The sequence below is a fragment of the Pseudophryne corroboree genome, chromosome 4, assembly GCF_028390025.1.
Source record: "Pseudophryne corroboree isolate aPseCor3 chromosome 4, aPseCor3.hap2, whole genome shotgun sequence".
Lineage (NCBI taxonomy): Eukaryota > Metazoa > Chordata > Amphibia > Anura > Myobatrachidae > Pseudophryne > Pseudophryne corroboree.
Window position 1 is genome coordinate 330,090,982 of NC_086447.1, and position 17,798 is coordinate 330,108,779.

At 46.0% G+C, this 17,798-nt stretch overlaps 1 protein-coding gene across 1 annotated transcript in view; it reads right to left on the reverse strand.

Annotated features, from left to right (window-relative positions):
• The window catches only part of LOC134909487 (probable cation-transporting ATPase 13A4), a 230,513-nt gene that overhangs the window by 55,506 nt on the left and 157,209 nt on the right, over positions 1 to 17,798 (reverse strand). The window contains exons 17-19 of the mRNA XM_063916411.1: positions 15,447 to 15,564; positions 13,509 to 13,633; positions 10,801 to 10,964 (exon numbers count right to left, since the gene is read on the reverse strand). Of these exons, the coding sequence (XP_063772481.1) occupies positions 10,801 to 10,964; positions 13,509 to 13,633; positions 15,447 to 15,564 (407 nt within the window). The remainder of the gene's footprint in view (positions 1 to 10,800; positions 10,965 to 13,508; positions 13,634 to 15,446; positions 15,565 to 17,798) is intronic.

Sequence of the window (17,798 nt, forward strand, 5' to 3'; positions counted from 1 at the left end):
TATAAACAAGAGACACAGGTATGCTCACTTGTGTGTAACTGGGACACACAGGTATGATCACATGTGTGTAACTGGGACACACAGGTATGCTCCATGCGTGTAACTGGGAGCTGTGAAAAATGAAAATAAGACATCTGCCACAAAATATGTAAATAAAAATGCAATAAAAAAAATGGAAAAAAAGAAACCCACAATATTTTCACAAAATAAGTCTCCAGACTCAGTGGAGGGGAAAATATCCAATCTTGATCCTATGGTATAAAACAGGTTTTTTGCATCCTAGCATTAAATCCGAGATTATCGTAATCCCTGAAAATTGAGAAGGGGGTACAAATTCGGAAGGCTTTGGCTCCTAGTTTTTCAGTTTGTCCAGTAATGTGCTAATTATACGTGTACAGTTGCTTGGTTAAAGTCCTTTCTGTTCCATACTAAGATAGGAGTTGAGGTGAAAGCCTTTGTGTTGTTCCTGATTGCGTGTGCCTCTCTAATTGTTAATCACCTTCTTCACACTGTCCTCTTCCTCTTGCCTCTTCTCATAATGTGAAAAGTCATCAAATATGGAGGTGGTATGTTTGTAGCTAGCTATAATTCGGAGAATTTAGAGAGCTTTTTCCAGGGGGACCACCAGTCGCTGAAATGATAGGTTTATTAAACTGTGCATGTCCTGTTTAAACAACATAAAGGTGGGTGGGAGGGCCCAAGGACAATTCCATCTTGCACCTTTTTTTTTCTTCTTTGCATTATGTGCTCTTTGGGGCCTAGTTTTTATAACTGCCATACTGTCTGCCACTGAAGTATCACTCCTAGTTTGGCCAGGTGTATGTGTCGCCAACTTGTGTCGCTTAGCTTAGTCACCAAGCTACCTCGGTGCAACGTTTTGGCCTAAAAACAATATTGTGAGGTGTTCAGAATAGACTGGAAATGAATGTTAATAATAATAATAATAATTTTATTTATATAGCGTTCTTTCTCTAATAGGACTCAAGGCACTTAACAGATACATAGCATAATATAGTACAGAAAATAATGAAGTACAAAACAGCTTTTCATAAAATACAAAAGCATGTAGATACTAAAGGGACATTATGGAAATGCTTGAGTAAACAGGAAAGTATTGATTCTATAGTTGGGGCCTCTCGCACTGTGTGGGGAAGTGAGTTCCATAGAGTCTGAGGCGCATGACTAAAAGCTCGACCCCCAGATGAATTACGGTAGATTCTAGGTACTGCTCATAGTCCTTCATCTATAGATCGCAGTAATCGAGTGGGGCAGTATGGGATCAGAAGCTGCTTCAGGTACCTTGGGCCCTGGTCATGTAGTGCTTTAAAACTCAGTAATCCAATCTTGAAGATGATAAGTCATCTTACAGGCAGCCAGTGAAGGGAGTAGAGGATGGGTGTTATGTGGCTTCAGCGGGGCTGGTTGGTTAACAGTCTGGCAGCTGTGTTTTGCACCAGCTGTAAGCAGTGCAATTCTTTTGCTGGGAGACCAAGGTAGAGGCATTACAGTAGTCTAATCGAGATGATATAAATGCATGTATGATTTTGGCAGATCATCTGTGGGAATTAAGTGCTTGATTCTGGCTATGTTCCTTAGGTGAAAGAATGAGGATGTCATGGCTGAGGTCATTTGTGAACCTGGACTAGTACTGGACACTGAGTTTGGTCTTGAGCGCAGTGGACAGAATCAGCCTGGCTTAGTGAATGATCCGCTCATCCAGACATGGCAGTCAGGCAGTATACTTTATGGGAAAGGTGACCAACTATGGGTACTGGAACACTGGTGGTGGAAGCCACCAGTGCAATGGGTAGCTGGGTTGTCACCTAGAACTTGTGAGTTGATGGAATGCTGAGAGGATCAGCAATGCAGGAAAGTCACAGATCACTGGCTGGAACCAGTGTGATAGCTGTCGACGAGGCTGAGGACAACAGAAGTACTTGAAGACGAAGCTGAGGATGTCAGCGATACTTGTACACGAAGCAGAGAATGTCAGCAATGCTTGTAGCAGAAGCTGAGGACGTCAGCAATACTTGTAACCGAAGCCGAGGACATCGGCCATGCTTGTAGCAGAAGCTGAGGATGTCAGCAATACTTGTAACCCAGGGACGTGCAGTCAGGGGAGGCAGGGGAGGCAGTGTCTCCCCTGTCATTATGATTAAAATAATAGAAAGAAGATACATAAGACACATATTCTGTGTCATATGTATTGTACCCTCTTTATATTAATTTAATCATTTTAGCCCATCTAATACGTTTGGGAGGCACTGACAGCTAGTGCCTCCCGTAGCTAGTGATAACGGGACAAAGCGGGGGGGGCGGGGCCATGCGCTGGGCTGGAAAAGCCCATCACAAAAAGACTAGAATGCGGCACTTATACAAGTGCCTCGCTGGCAGGGAAAGCACGCCCCTGCTAGCGAGGCACCTGTGATTGGACAGCGGATCCAGTGCTGGATCCGCTGGTCCAATCACATAGACGCGGCCGGGAGAAGCGGCGCCGGGACCAGTCATACTGCTCCAGCTGCGGCGGCGCCGGGATGCCCAGGAGTCCATGCGGGGCTGACTTCATTAAGTGCAGCTCCCCCTCCCTGCCTCCTTACTCACAGTGTCCTTGCTGTTGCTGCCGCTGCTGGTCCGGCGCCTGTCACACACAGGCAGAGCCTGAAGACAGTGAGTGCAGCAGCAGCGGTACAGGGAGGAAGGGGAGAGCGGAACGGCAGATCTTCCTACTGTAATCTAAGTAAAGTGTTTTCCATGTCCCCCCCCTCCCCCTACTAGCTAATGTGTGTGTGGCATGCCCCCCCCACCCCCTACTAGCTAATGTGTGTGTTCCATGTCCCCCCCTCCCCCTACTAGCTACTGTGTGTGTGCCATGTCCCCCCTCCCCCTACTAGCTAATGTGTGTGTGGCATGTCCCCCCCTCCCCCTACTAGCTAATGTGTGTGTTCCATGTCCCCCCCTCCCCCTACTAGCTAATGTGTGTGTGCCATGTCCCCCCTCCCCCTACTAGCTAATGTGTGTGTTCCATGTCCCCCCTCCCCCTACTAGCTAATGTGTGTGTTCCATGTCCCCCACTCCCCCTACTAGCTAATGTGTGTGTGCCATGTACCCCCCTCCCCCTACTAGCTAAAGTGTGTTCCATGTCCCCCGCTGGCCCAAACGCTGGCTAATGTGCACGGCGACAGCGGTGGGAAGCCACAGACCCAGCGTGAATTGAGCGGCGCCCGGTGCTCTCCTCCTCCGCCCTCTCTCAGACAGAAGCCCCTGCTTGACGGCCGGTGGCTGTGTAGAGCGCACAGCCGCTCACCGCCGCCAGCCACTCACCGCCACCAGCCGCAACAAATGAGTCAGGTAATGTTCACCTGCTGTCACCCTCTTTCCCTGTCGTTACTGTCCCTACTGTCACACTCTCTCTCCCTGTCGTCAATCTCTCTCCCTGCTGTCACTGTTGTCACTCTCTCTCTCTCCCTGCTGTCACTGTCGTCTCTCTCCCTGCTGTCACTATCGTCACTCTCTCCCTGTCGTCAATCTCTCTCCCTGCTGTCACTGTTGTCACTCTCTCTCTCTCTCCCTGCTGTCACTGTCGTCTCTCTCCCTGCTGTCACTATCGTCACTCTCTCCCTGCTGTCACTCTCTCTCCCTGCTGTCACTGTCGTCACTCTCTCTCCCTGCTGTCACTATCGTCACTCTCTCTCCCTGCTGTCACTATCGTCACTCTCTCTCTCTCCCTGCTGTCACTCTCTCTCCCTGCTGTCACTGTCGTCACTCTCTCTCCCTGTCGTCACTCTGGCTCTCCCTGTCGTCACTCTGGCTCTCCCTGCTATCACAATTTCAGCTCATTCAGTGTGCTACAATGTGAATTTCGGCTCGTTCAGTGTGCTATAATGTGAATTTCGGCTCATTCAGTGTGCTATAATGTGAATTTCGGCTCGTTCAGTGTGCTACAATGTGAATGTCGGCTCATTCATTGTGCTACAATGTGAATGTCGGCTCAGTCAGTGTGCTACAATGTGAATGTCGGCTCAGTCAGTGTGCTACAATGTGAATGTCGGCTCATTCAGTGTGCTACAATGTGAATGTCGGCTCATTCAGTGTGCTACAATGTGAATGTCGGCTCATTCAGTGTGCTACAATGTGAATTTCGGCTCATTCAGTGTGCCACAATGTGAATTTCGGCTCATTCAGTGTGCTACAATGTGAATGTCGGCTCATTCAGTGTGCTACAATGTGACTTTCGGCTCATTCAGTGTGCTACAATGTGACTTTCGGCTCATTCAGTGTGCTACAATGTGAATTTCGGCTCATTCAGTGTGCTATAATGTGAATTTCGGCTCTTTCAGTGTGCTACAATGTAAATGTCGGCTCATTCAGTGTGCTACAATGTGAATTTCGGCTCGTACCATATGCTATAATGTGAATTTCGGCTCCTACCGTGTGCTACAAGGTAAAAGGGGCACCAGTACTAGATAGTATAAGGGGTTCTACTACACTGGACACGCCACCTATTGGGTGACCACGCCCCCTTTTCTGGAGCGTGTGCGCCTTCGGCGCGCACATACTTGCATCCTTAACTGTTGCATACCCCCACCTCAAAATTTCCACTTCAAACACTATATATATATATATATATATATATATATATATATATATATATATATATATAAAATATATATCAGTGCCTCCCCAGCCAATGACCTCACCGCACGTCACTGTTGTAACCGAAGCCAAGGACGCCTGCAATGTTTTTAGCAGAAGCTGAGGACATCAGAAATACTTGTAACCAAAGATGAGGATGTCAGCAACACAGGTTTCCAGATGCTGGGCAGCTGAGGTAGCGCAATGAGTGTTGGCACTGCTGGTTTCCCAGTAGCTGTTATGCAGTGGTTCTGCACAATGGATACTGCAATGTTGTAGACAATACAGTAGTGGCAGGTTCTCCGGATACTATGGTGCGCTACCTTGCGCAGCGGAGAACTGGAAGCTAGCAAGAACCAGCAAATTCTCTAAGTCCGCTAGGGATATAGGACTGTCCCTCTGGTTCACTGGAGGGCTTCCAGTGAATCTGGAGCTGCCGGGATATAGTGGCACCGATGGCCCTTTAAATCATCCAGGTAGTCAGGCAGTGCGGGGAATGATAACTTGCACATAGTCTATTACCAGCAGGAGATTCTGGAGCTCACTCCAGGCTGAGAGACACCAAAGCACTGGCAGCTTGCTAGCGCTTGAGACCTGGAACTTATACCCAGTGCTTACAGCTGAGTGGATGAGCGGCTCACATGATGTGGAAGTGAATCCAGATTGGACCCTAGAAGATCAGCTTACCAGGAACTGAAATGGCGACATCCATAACTGGTTTTGGAGGGAACTCAGGCATGGTGTGTGCATAGACGGGCAATAATAGCCACAGGTCCTGAGAGCACAGGAAGGTATATCTGGTAACCACTGGATTTGTGGATGCTGGCACGGAAGTATAGGACAGCATGATAATCCTCAATGATTGTTATGCAGGCACACCATGCAGAGACTTGCTGAGTTCTAAATTCACACAGAAGGTTAATCAATATAGATGCACTCGTTAGCAGAGAGAGAGCTTAGCACACAGAGAACTCATAATACTGGTGAGCTGTTTATCCCAGCCAGCAGAAAACATGCAGGTTATAGGACAGATGGCAGAGTGAGTCACCAAATGATATGATTTTAGTCAGGATTGTGACAGAGGATTTGATTGTGGCTGATATCGGATGTGTAAGTGTCAAGCCACCATCCAGGATAATGCCAAGATTTCGCACACGATCAGTGGTTTGTAATTCTAAATCCATGAGTGTAAGTCCAGTTGATTGGCTATGCTGCAGTCTTGTCCTTTTGTGTTGCGGTCCTATCATAAGGACTCCTGTTTTATCCGGGTTTAGTCACAACCAACTGGCACTCATCAAACTCCTGGAGCTCAGCTAGACAGCCATTTAGGGTTGCTATTGGGTTATCAGTGCCCGGAGCAAAGGACAAGTACAGTTGTGTTCATCTGCATAGCAGTGGTAGACATGGCCATGGCACCTGATTATTTCACCCAGCGGGAGTATGTATTCTGTAAAAAGCATGGGGGATAGTATAGAACCTTTTGGGACAACACATCGCAATGGCACTGATGGTGATGAGTATACGCCAGACAATACTCTGTGACCTGCCAGTGAGAAATTATGTGAACCAGCTTAGGACTGTGCCATCCAGTCCACAAAAATGTATCAGTCGCTCAATCAGAAGCCTATAGTCCATGGTATCAAATGCTGCAGAGAGATCCAGAAGGATTAATACTGAACAGTCACCTCTGTCTCTTGCAATCAGAAGATCATTTAACACACACACCAGGGCTGTTACAGTGCTATGTCTTCTCCTGAATCCTGATTGGAATGGATCATAAATATCATGGGTTGTAAGGCGGGTTTCCAGTTGATTTGCAACCACTTTCTCAATAACCTTTCCTAGAAAAGGAAGGTTTATTACCGGTCTGCAGTTGGTCATGCAGTCAGGATCTAAATCTAAAGAGGTCTAACAATTGCTTCCTTTAGGGGTCCAGGAAAAATGCCTGTCTGCAAAGAGCATTGAACAATTTTTGCAAAGACAAGACAGGACCAATTATATCCATGCAACCTATTAGAAGCTTGGTTGAGGCCGGGTCCAGATCACAGGTGGTGGGACACAAAATCCGAGCAATTTCAGCAGTGTCCTTTACATCCACTGGGTTAAAGCTGGTCCATGAAGGCAGGTGGCTTATATTGGCAGGCTTTGTAGTTTGGCACTCCTTTGATGGCACTGTGGAGATTCCAGCCCAGATGGTGGATATTTTATCTGCGAAGAAGTTTGCAAACTCGTTACTCTTGCCTGGGAGAGGGTTTCATCAGTCTGCAGGCATGCTGGCTTGCAAAGCATCTCCACTGTGCAGAAAAGTTGAGCTGGCCTATTGTTTGCTGCCGTGATCTCATTTTACAGGAACTGTGATTTCTTATGGGTGATTGTCGATTGATATTCTGCATTATGCTTTATTAGTTTTATTTTGTCATCCACTAGGTTAGTCTTCCTCCATCGTCTTTCCAGTCTACGCCCCCTTTTCTTGAGCTTACTAACACTGTTGTCGAACCAGGGAGCTCGACGTTGTGGTTTACAAGGTCTTATACACACAAGGGCGATAATATCAATTGCAGCCATAACATCCATGACATGTTATTGAGGTTAATACTACTGTAGGAACAACAACAACAAAAAATTCTGTGATTTTAGCTGATTTTATGTTTTGGGTTTTTTTTAAATCCAGATCCAGAACCCGAAAGGGTGGTTTTGGCAAGACCAATCCAGATCCAAAAACACGAACGGAGATCCAGATCCAAAACACAAAAGTGTCCGGTGCACATCTCTAGTTTGTACTGATGGGGATTTGCCATGATTTGGAGTGCGAAGTCGCATTTAACATGCAACTTTCATTCATCTTTAGTAAATCCACGATTAGCAAAATCCCATCTTTTTCACACAAAAAAGGCAATTCACCAAAAATCAAGTCAGCAAATCCTTCCCACCAGTGTCAATTAAAGCACTTTGTTAGATTCACTTAGAGTAGACACTGCAGTATTAAGGATTCATAGAACCCCTATCAGATGTATGTCACTGCTAGTGTCACATCTATTACAGGTTGAGTCTCCCTTATCCAAAATGCTTGGGACCGGAGGTATTTTGGATATCGGATTTTTCCGTATTTTGGAATAATTGCATACCATAATGAGATACCATGGTAATGGGACTTAAATCTAACCACAGAATGCATTTATGTTACATATACACCTTATACACACAGCCTGAATGTAATTTTAGCCAATATTTTTTGTAACTTTGAGCAATAAACAAAGTGTGTCTACATTCACACAATTCATTTATGTTTCATATACACCTTATACACACAGCCTGAGGGTCATTTAATACAATATTTTTAATAACTGTGTGTATTAAACAAAGTTTGTGTACATTGAGTCATTAAAAAACAAAGTTTTCACTATCTCACTGTCACGCAAAAAAGTCCGTATTTCGGAATATTCCGTATTTCGGAATATTTGGATAAGGGATACTCAACCTGTAATTGAACGTAAAATATCCAGATAACTGGTTATATAGCCACCACAGTTTTAGTGACTCAATAATATCACCCAGTAATACTGGTCTTGTCACCATAAATTCCTTAAGGTAGTTACAATCTTTCTAATGAGAGAAATGAATACTTGTGATCTAAGATATTTATTTAATTTGTCCTAATTATTCTATTTATTAAATTCTAGCAAAAAAAAAAAAGTGTGAAAATAATGTGTAACTTATGTTTGAATAGGTCACAAAAATATATGTCAAAACATTTCAGATGAAAATACTGTATACAAGTATTCGTGTTCATTTGTTATTTTTTCCTTCTGACTCAGGTAGTAACAATTCCAATTTTTCAAGTGTCAACCTGTATTTCTTTGGTTTGACACAATGTTGCATGTACTGTAATTAGTATATCAATTTCAGCTCCTCCGCACAGCATACAGTATATAATCAGGCTGTAATAGCAGCAGGCTGGGTAATAAAGATTAACCCTTTAGATGAGTAAATAAGTGATATACTTATGTGGGTCACACATTGGTCCATAAGACCATTTTCATTATTTACATGCTGGTAGCCTCAGCATATTTTCATTGTTATTTCACAATAGTTTCAGAATATGAACTGCAGTTTAAACAGTGCATACTATTCTAATAAGACACACATGGGGTAGGTATACTAAGCCTAGGAGAGAAAGTACCAGCTCCTAACTGCCATTTTAAAGGCAGTGTTTGAAAAATGACAGAAGCTGATTTGCTGGTACTTTATCTCTCTACCGTATCACTCTCCAAGACTTACTACATCTGCCCCACAATACAGTATATTTGTTCCAGTGCTGCAGCACAGTGTCTCCATGTAAAAGCAGACACACCAGTACAGGGGTGGCCAAACAGTCGATCGCATGCGACCAGTCGATCGCGATCCACCGCCCAGTCACCCGAAGCCGCGCCTCTCCTGCCTGCCGCTCTGCCTCCTCAGTCTGGTCTGCGCAGTGACGGCCGAGTGTATAGCTCAAATCAGGTGCCGGTTCGTTAGCCAATGAGAGCTTGCGGACCGGCACCTGATTTGAGCCATACACGCTGCCGTCACCGCCGGAGATCAGACTGAGGAGGCAGAGCGGCAGACAGGAGAAGCGCGCGCTGCGCTCTCCACACACCAACGGTGAGCTCTTCTATGGGGGCATATCTGGCATTGTGGGCACATAGCTCAGTGGGGGCATATCTGGCACTGTGGGGTCATATGTGGCACTGGGGGCATATCTGGCTCTGCGGGCACATGGCACTGTGGGGGCATATCTGGCACTGTGGGGGCATATCTGTAATCTGGCGCTGTGGGGGCATATCTGTATCTGGCGCTGTGGGGGCATATCTGTATCTGGCACTGTGGGGGCATATCTGGCACTGTGGGCACATGGCACTGTGAGGGCATATCTGGCACTGTGGGCACATGGCACTGTGGGGGCATATCTGGCACTGTGGGGGCATATCTGTAATCTGGCACTGTGGGGGCATATCTGTAATCTGGCACTGTGGGGGCATATCTGGCACTGTGGGGTCATATCTGGCACTGGGGGCATATCTGGCTCTGCGGGCACATGGCACTGTGGGGGCATATCTGTAATCTGGCGCTGTGGGGGCATATCTGTATCTGGCGCTGTGGGGGCATATCTGTATCTGGCACTGTGGGGGCATATCTGGCACTGTGGGCACATGGCACTGTGAGGGCATATCTGGCACTGTGGGCACATGGCACTGTGGGGGCATATCTGACACTGTGGGGTCATATGTGGCACTGTGGGCACATGGCACTGTGAGGGCATATCTGGCACTGTGGGGTCATATGTGGCTCTGTGGGCATATCTGGCACTGTGGGCACATGGCACTGTGGGGGCATATCTGGCACTGTGGGGTCATATGTGGCACTGGGGCATATCTGGCTCTGCAGGCACATGGCACTGTGGGGGCATATCTGGCACTGTGGGGGCATATCTGTAATCTGGCGCTGTGGGGGCATATCTGTAATCTGGCACTGTGGGGGTATATCTGGCACTGTGGGGTCATATGTGGCACTGGGGGCATATCTGGCTCTGCTGGCACATGGCACTGTGGGGGCATATCTGTAATCTGGCGCTGTGGAGGCATATCTGTATCTGGCACTGTGGGGGCATATCTGGCACTGTGGGCACATGGCACTGTGAGGGCATATCTGGCACTGTGGGGGCATATCTGGCACTGTGGGGGCATATCTGTAATCTGGCACTGTGGGGGCATATCTGGCACTGTGGGCACATGGCACTGTGGGGGCATATCTGTATCTGGCACTGTGGGGGCATATCTGGCACTGTGGGCACATGGCACTGTGGGGGCATGTGTATCTGGCACTGTGGGGGCATATGTGTTTGAGGTTTTTACCTGTGGGGGCCAATGTGTTATTTCGTGTGCGGCAGTCATTACACTCTGCGCAGCAAGGCTACGTCCCTTTTTTTTTTGTTATACCATGCCCACTTTTTGTTATACCACGCCCACTTTTTGCTATGCCACACCCTTTTTTTGCATGCGCGCCTATGGCGCGCGCTATTATTCCTCCTGGGTAGATCACAAAAGCTTTTTAGCTTTCACAGTAGATCACCGACTCCAAAAGTCTGGCCGCCCCTGTCTTACAGTATATTCTATAAACAATACCACTTACCACATTATCAACACTCTTTGGTTTCACCCCGTGCACAAGAGTCCATGTGATAGAGGCTAATTTCGAGTCACTGGGCTCCTCGGCGTCTACCAGAATAACAGAGCTGCCTTCATTTATCATCCCAGACTTTTTAGCGACAGTGACCGCTGTCTGGAGATTGTCACCTGAGAAGGAAACATTACAATGTTACACATGTTTGTTACAGTACACAAACACTGAAAAGTGAAGGTGACAAAATACTGGACAGATTAACAATAACATCACGTAGTAACAGATTACACACCTAAAAACAGACAGGGGAGGGTTGTACTAAATTTCAATATATTTTGAAATCCTAAATAAAATTGTCTAATGAGGATTGTAAAACTCTGTATAATCAGACAGCAGTGACTCTTGCTATCCATCAGCACTCTCTGACCTCTATACTGGTGAAAAGAATGGGCTGACAGAGCACTGACTAGCTTTGTATTTAGTACAGTATTTGAATTAGTGAGGTGGGAGTAATTTGCAGTGGTTTCCAACAGTGTCTACCTAATCACCCAGCCTGAAAGCTGCTGAGTCCCATATTTAGAATATAAGGGCTGATTTGGAAGTGGATGCTACTTTATAGCACAACCGCTGCATCCAGGGGCGTTTCTACACAGGAGGGGGCCCGTGTGCACCTCCGGGTGGGCCCCCTCCTCTGTACAGTGCCGTAGACTACTGCGCATGCGCAGGACTCCGGAAACATAGTGCCCACCATGATCCGGAGACCAATTTGGCTACTGCGCATGCGATTTCCACCGCGATCGCAGCTCCTGGCACTGGACTCTGGAAAGGTAAGTATTAAAATGGGTGCAGAGTGGGCCCCCCTGGACCCAGGGGCCCATGTGCACCGCACCCATTGCACCCATTATAGAAACGCCAATGGCTGCATCTTTGTACGCAATGGCTGTGCAAAATTATGATAAAGCAGCAGGAAGCATCTTAAGTAAGTTTCTCTGATCAGCTGCAGCATCAGATCAACTGCATGACCGTCAGACATCTTAGGTTACTTTTAAAGGTCCGTACACACTATGTGACACGCTCCATGAGCGATATAGCATAGTGTTTCCCCTCCCGGTCCGCCGATATAGTGCATACACATACACACTGTATGATATCGCAAGCGATATCATACAGTGACATCATGCCATGGCCGGGCTGTGCCTGCAGTTTTGGACAATAAGTCCAAATTGAGCTGCATGCACAGCCGATGGCGATAATGATGCACATTCATCGTCCGCAGGCCGGATTATAAGGGGAGGGGGATGGGGGGGCGACAGGGGTGGTTGTTCTGAGTCCCTCACAAAACCACCACGAATACTACACTAAAGGAGCACAGGACAGCATTTTGCAGCCTGTGCTCCAGTTCTTCGTGGCTCAGTGTGATCTGACACTCCCCAGCCCCTCCTCAGCAGCATCTCCGGCGGCCAGCGACCAGAAGGCAGAGAGACCATGGCACACTACACCTCCTGGATCTCATGCTGACGGAGGTGGCCAGTCGGCACTGCTGGGCACAAGCTGTCCCACATTAGGGCTGTACCATTCGAGGTGCTGTCTGCGGCTGTATACCTCATTAAGCCCTGGGAAGGGAGAATAGATGTATACGCTGCATAAAAGGGTCTGTTTGCTGGAACACCTTGGCTGCTAAATGGTGACTAGTGCTGCTTGTCCGACTACAGTGTTTCACATTACTTCTTCTAACAGGCCCTCACATATACACGCTAGCCGCAAGCAATGCCCTCACCCCACCTCCGTTGTTTATATTTATATATGTATAATATTTATATTTTTTTATGTATTATACAATTTATGTAATACAGTTATGCTAATAAGGGCCCCTACCAGTTTATTGCCCAGGGGCCCCAACAAACCTTAATCTGACCCTGATCATCCGTAGCATACTGACTGGGCGATATCGCTCAAAAGGTTGAAAATGGGTGATATTGTGTATACCACCGCATAGTGTGTACGGACCTTTACTCAGGATGTCGGGCCAAAACATGCATCCAAGGACGCAGCCACTGCACCGGCACACCCAATATATGAGACCTACACACCAGGGTTTTCTGTAACGCTCCCCATTGCTGCTCTCAAATGTTAGCTGCATGGTAATCATACTGCAGCTTTTGGGGCACTGTGAGCAGACATTGGATCCCCAGATCTGCACATGTACAGATCACTAACCATCCATCCACTTCGAATCAGCACCATAGTGTGTAATGACCTCTGCCAGCTTAATGCCAATACAGTATGTGGATGCAGAAAAATCTTCCATTTTCCATCTTTTCAATTATTAGTAAGTAGAAAATAAATAAATACAGGTTTTTCTTCTGTACATGTTCCAGCAATGACTGCCATGACTATAATAGAGCAATCCACAGAGCTGACATGGAAAATATTTTCTCTCTGATGCAGAATTTGGGCTGCTCTACACCTCTATCAATGCTGGAATGTACAGTATAAAAGAGAAAAGTTATACTAGGCACAATACTATGTTTATTCTAGACTCATATACAGTATATCATTGTGAACTAAATTGTATTTTAACATTTTCCTCTACAATCTATAAGCATCTATTAAGAAATACTGTAAATGAAGTAATTTAGCAATAATGGAAATGTGATTTACTATAATATGAACCATAGAGAGAGATCATCAGGGCATAAATGTGCTTATAATCATACCTGTGATCATAACAGTTCTGACCCTGGCATTAAAAAGCTCCTTTAATACTGGCCTGGTTTCCAATTTAAGCCGATTTTCCATCACCAGAAGTCCAAGGAAAGACAAGTCAGATTCCACCTCGTCGCTTTAATATAAAATATACATACTGTCAATTATGGAACATGTAGTGTATTCAGACAATGATCTCAACTAGACAAAAGTAATGTGCCCTCTATCGTGCTATTCCGTGCTTCCCCTGTGTATGGTGTCAATGCCTTGGCCGGTAATGTCAGCATTTGTTACAATGCAAAAAACAGAACTTTATAAATCTAAGACAAAGAAAAAACCCTTCTCCCTACTAGCCCAGAGAAGACCCTTGTATATTTTTCATGTTGATAGATCAGATATGCAAATAGTGTAAAGGCAGACTTACCGTACGTGTTTTGTGCATAGAATATTAAGAAGTAAATGTAGATTTATCCAGGGCCGTCTTTTTGTACGGGCTCAATGGGCAGTTGCCCAAGGGCTCCACAAGTATAATGGCCATAGCCTGATAGCTGAGGGTCCCCATTTTCCAGGGGTACCACATTTTAGAAAATTTACCCTGGGGAACCAGAGATATCCAACTTCAAAAACAGCAGTCCTCATCTGAGCCTGTTAATTGATCTTCCCAGCCAGATATCTCAGGTTCTGACTGACTCAGAGTTTTTCCAAAAGCTGGGACTCTCCTCTTTTAGTAAACACTGGCAGCTTGTCTCTACTGTGCCCAGAACCAGAGATATCAGTCTCCCAGCCATTGGCCCCTGCTCCAGCTCCACATGCCTGGTATGCAGATTTATATTTACGTTGATGGACTGCTCTGGCTCCTGAACTCTTATCCCGAAGTCCCCAGTACCTCCTGAGAGGTGGGACTCCTAGTTTTTTTCCCCCCCAGGAACTTGAGATATCTGCAGTCAAGCCAGCTGCCTTCTCACAAAAAAATGATGAATATTAAGCCCACTCCAAAATCCACCCCTCCCCTGTATATTAAACACAACCTACCACCCTGTAAGTCATGCACAGGTACCTGGGCCCCTTCATTCAGCCCAATGCCTTCTTCTACAGTTTAGTGTTCGACCTCCCACCATCTGTGCAATAAAGAAGAAATTACTGCTCCAGATCCTACATGCTGAACGGACGATAGAACACCCTCTACCACCCGCGGGACATCAAAGTTGCACTAATATCACCCCCTACCACTGGAGGATGGGTATAGGCCCCAGTGCATTGCTTTACCCAGGGGTCTACACTGCTGTTCAGGCAGCCCTGGATTTACCTAGCTCCTACGGAAAGAAATTATTACTCTCTGCTTGCAAAACTGCACAAGAATGCCACTGTTTTACCCTTTGCCCAGTATTCCCTATATAAACCTTCCAAAGTCCTGCTTTCAATAATAATAAACAGCTTGGGGTAGTGACAGAACTGCAGGTGGTAGTAGATCTAGGAACATTAGAATTATGGACATGTCTCCAGTATCAGAAAAGTCAGAGCAGACAAGGGGAAAGCAGACATCTAATCTTGTTCATGGTTTATACAGAGTATAGTAAAGCAAAATATTACAAACTTGTTCCACATTTGGAAACAAAATTCTGAATTTGAACTTACAGTAAGGGCACCTGACCAACCATACCACATAAACAAATGAAATGATCGGCTTCCTGACTATTCATTTTATAAAATTCTACAAAATGACAAAACATGATGAATGGTAAAGTAAAACCGAAGCACAAAACTTTATTAACAAAACATCTTTGAGAAGTGGTTTGTTCTGGAACAGGCTGTTCCCATTATTTCCATTACTGGGATAACACAAATCTAGTATTGTGCTACTGAAGTCTGAATGATATAAAGTTTTCCCCATATTCAAGTACTGTATATGACTGTATGGGATATCATGTAATATATATATATAACCTTACCGTTTTAAAGTAGTTACTTTTATGCTATCATTTATTTCTAGCTTTTTGTATGCCAGACCGATAACCCGAAATCCCTGCTTTGTGTACAGCTCAAGCTCATTTGAGAAGTTGACAGGAACTGTTTAAGAGAATCACAAATTACAATTAACATGTATTCTTATTAGTTTGCATTATTAGTAAAAATGCTAAGGACATTGAGCATGATTCAGAGATGTATGTAATGCCAATGTTTAAAGCAGTTAAGCGATTATTGGCCAGCTGCACATGTATTGCAGTCACACTGTGAGCGCACCAAGGTACCACTGCGATATCACTTGCAGTAAGGCTTTATTCGCAAAGTGACTGACAGTCGGGGAATGTTTGGGGGCAGTTTTCACACATCCAGTACGAAGAGGATCGTAGCTGCTTATGCATTAATATAATCTTCTGCTTTAAATGTATTGCATAGAAAAACTAAGGCCATATTGGCTACATTCATAGTATGGGGGGGGGGGGGATTTCAATTGCTGGTAACTTGTTCGCCTGGCCAAATATCCACAGTACTCACCATACTTTACGGTAGTGGGATCGCCTCAAATGTGTTCACTACCCCAAAGGAGAGTGAGCACTTTTATGCTAATCGGGACGGGTGAAGGGGGCGAATTGGGCTGCCCTTGTCGGCATTTTAACACCACGGCTATAGAATTCGCACCCTTTGCCCACAACTGAATTCCCCTCTTTATGCCACAAATATTTCTACTACTACTGCTATTACTATTACTGTCATTTAGACAGTACTCATCACATTTTGCTGTGCTGTACAGATAATCTATACATACAATATACACAAACAAGGATCTATTTGTCAGAAGCCAATTAACCTATCAGTACTGTATGTTCTTGGACTTTGGAAGGAAACCAACAGACTACGCTGAGAAAACATACAATCTTCTCCCCAACTCTTGTCTGTCATGTCCCCAAGGTGCACAGGGCCTTTATTCAGACTAGTATGCAACCTAATGGGTTGTGTACAAGTCAGATGGTGAGGGTTTCTGTACATGCGCAGGACCCATTCTGTGTATGTGCAGAAAGGATCCTGCCAGCTCACATGGACTGCATGTCAATCATGCTGTGGCCATTTGGGGGCAGCACAGGGCAGTGTTTTTCAAAACACACTCCTGTTTTGTAGGCATGGCCAGGGTCTACGTGTTCCAAAGCAAACTTCCTTGCTCTGGCTAAGTGGTTCCACCTCCTGTAACATTAGACTATTTTCTCATCACTGCTGCATCCAAAAACGCAGCAGCAATAAGAATGGTGACCATCTCTGAATCAGGCCCTCAGTTACTTGTTCTTTTTAGCTTAACTCCCAACTGAGTATCAGCAGGGCCGGCGACAGGGGGGGTCAAAGGGGACAACTGTACCGGGCCCCAAGGGTCAGAGGGGCCCCAAGGATATGCCACTTAGTGACTGTCAGGGATGTGAGCCATCTTGTCCAAATAGGGCAGCGAGCTGTAGGTGGTGTGGGCGCAGCCTCAGAGTAAACAGGAGGGCGGGGGTAGCAAGTCTGCGCTGTATAGGACTGAGACAGTTGGCCATGTGGAGAGTGCCAGGGCTCCCTAAGGGCTCAGTACAAAAGTACAAAATGAAAAAGGGGGTGTGCTCTCTACAATGGAGCCTCAGAGTGACAGGAGCCTCATACACACAGTCATTATGCGGCACAAGTGTGCACCTGCTATTCCGGGTCCCTATCTGTTGCAAGCAGTTATGGGACATGGCAGCAGCTCCGCTGGGCAGGATTCCTGTGCCCTGTGCTGGCCTCTTCTGGTGGGGTGTGAGGGCCGCATGGTACCTGCTGTGTGGTGTGCGGGTCTGGATAGTGGAAAGTGCAGCGCAGGTGAATCTCTCGCCGGGGTAAGAGTGGATTGGTGAGGGTATATATTGCTTTGGCATAGGGTAGGGGAGCTGGGAATGCAGCATGTAGTCATTGGGGACAGACAGACTGAGGGAGCCACAGCTGGGTTGGACACATGTCCCCAGCATAGACGTTATTTGTGAGAATATTCCAATATGCCATATGCTGACTTTGCACTAGTCGTGTCTTGGATGACATCAAATAACTTTATGCTATGAATGGAGTGCTGGTCTTGTCTGCAGCTTAGCCCCTGCTGGAGCCTCTGTGTGTGGAGATATATATATATATATATATATATATATATATATATATATATATAAAATTAGATGGGGCCCCACAGATATCACTGTACGGGGCCCCGAGATTTCTGTTGCCGGCCCTGAGTATCAGGCCCAGTGTGCACTGGGGCACCTAGATTTCCTCCAGAGTGCATTGATTCCCTGGAGCAAATTTGTTGTAAT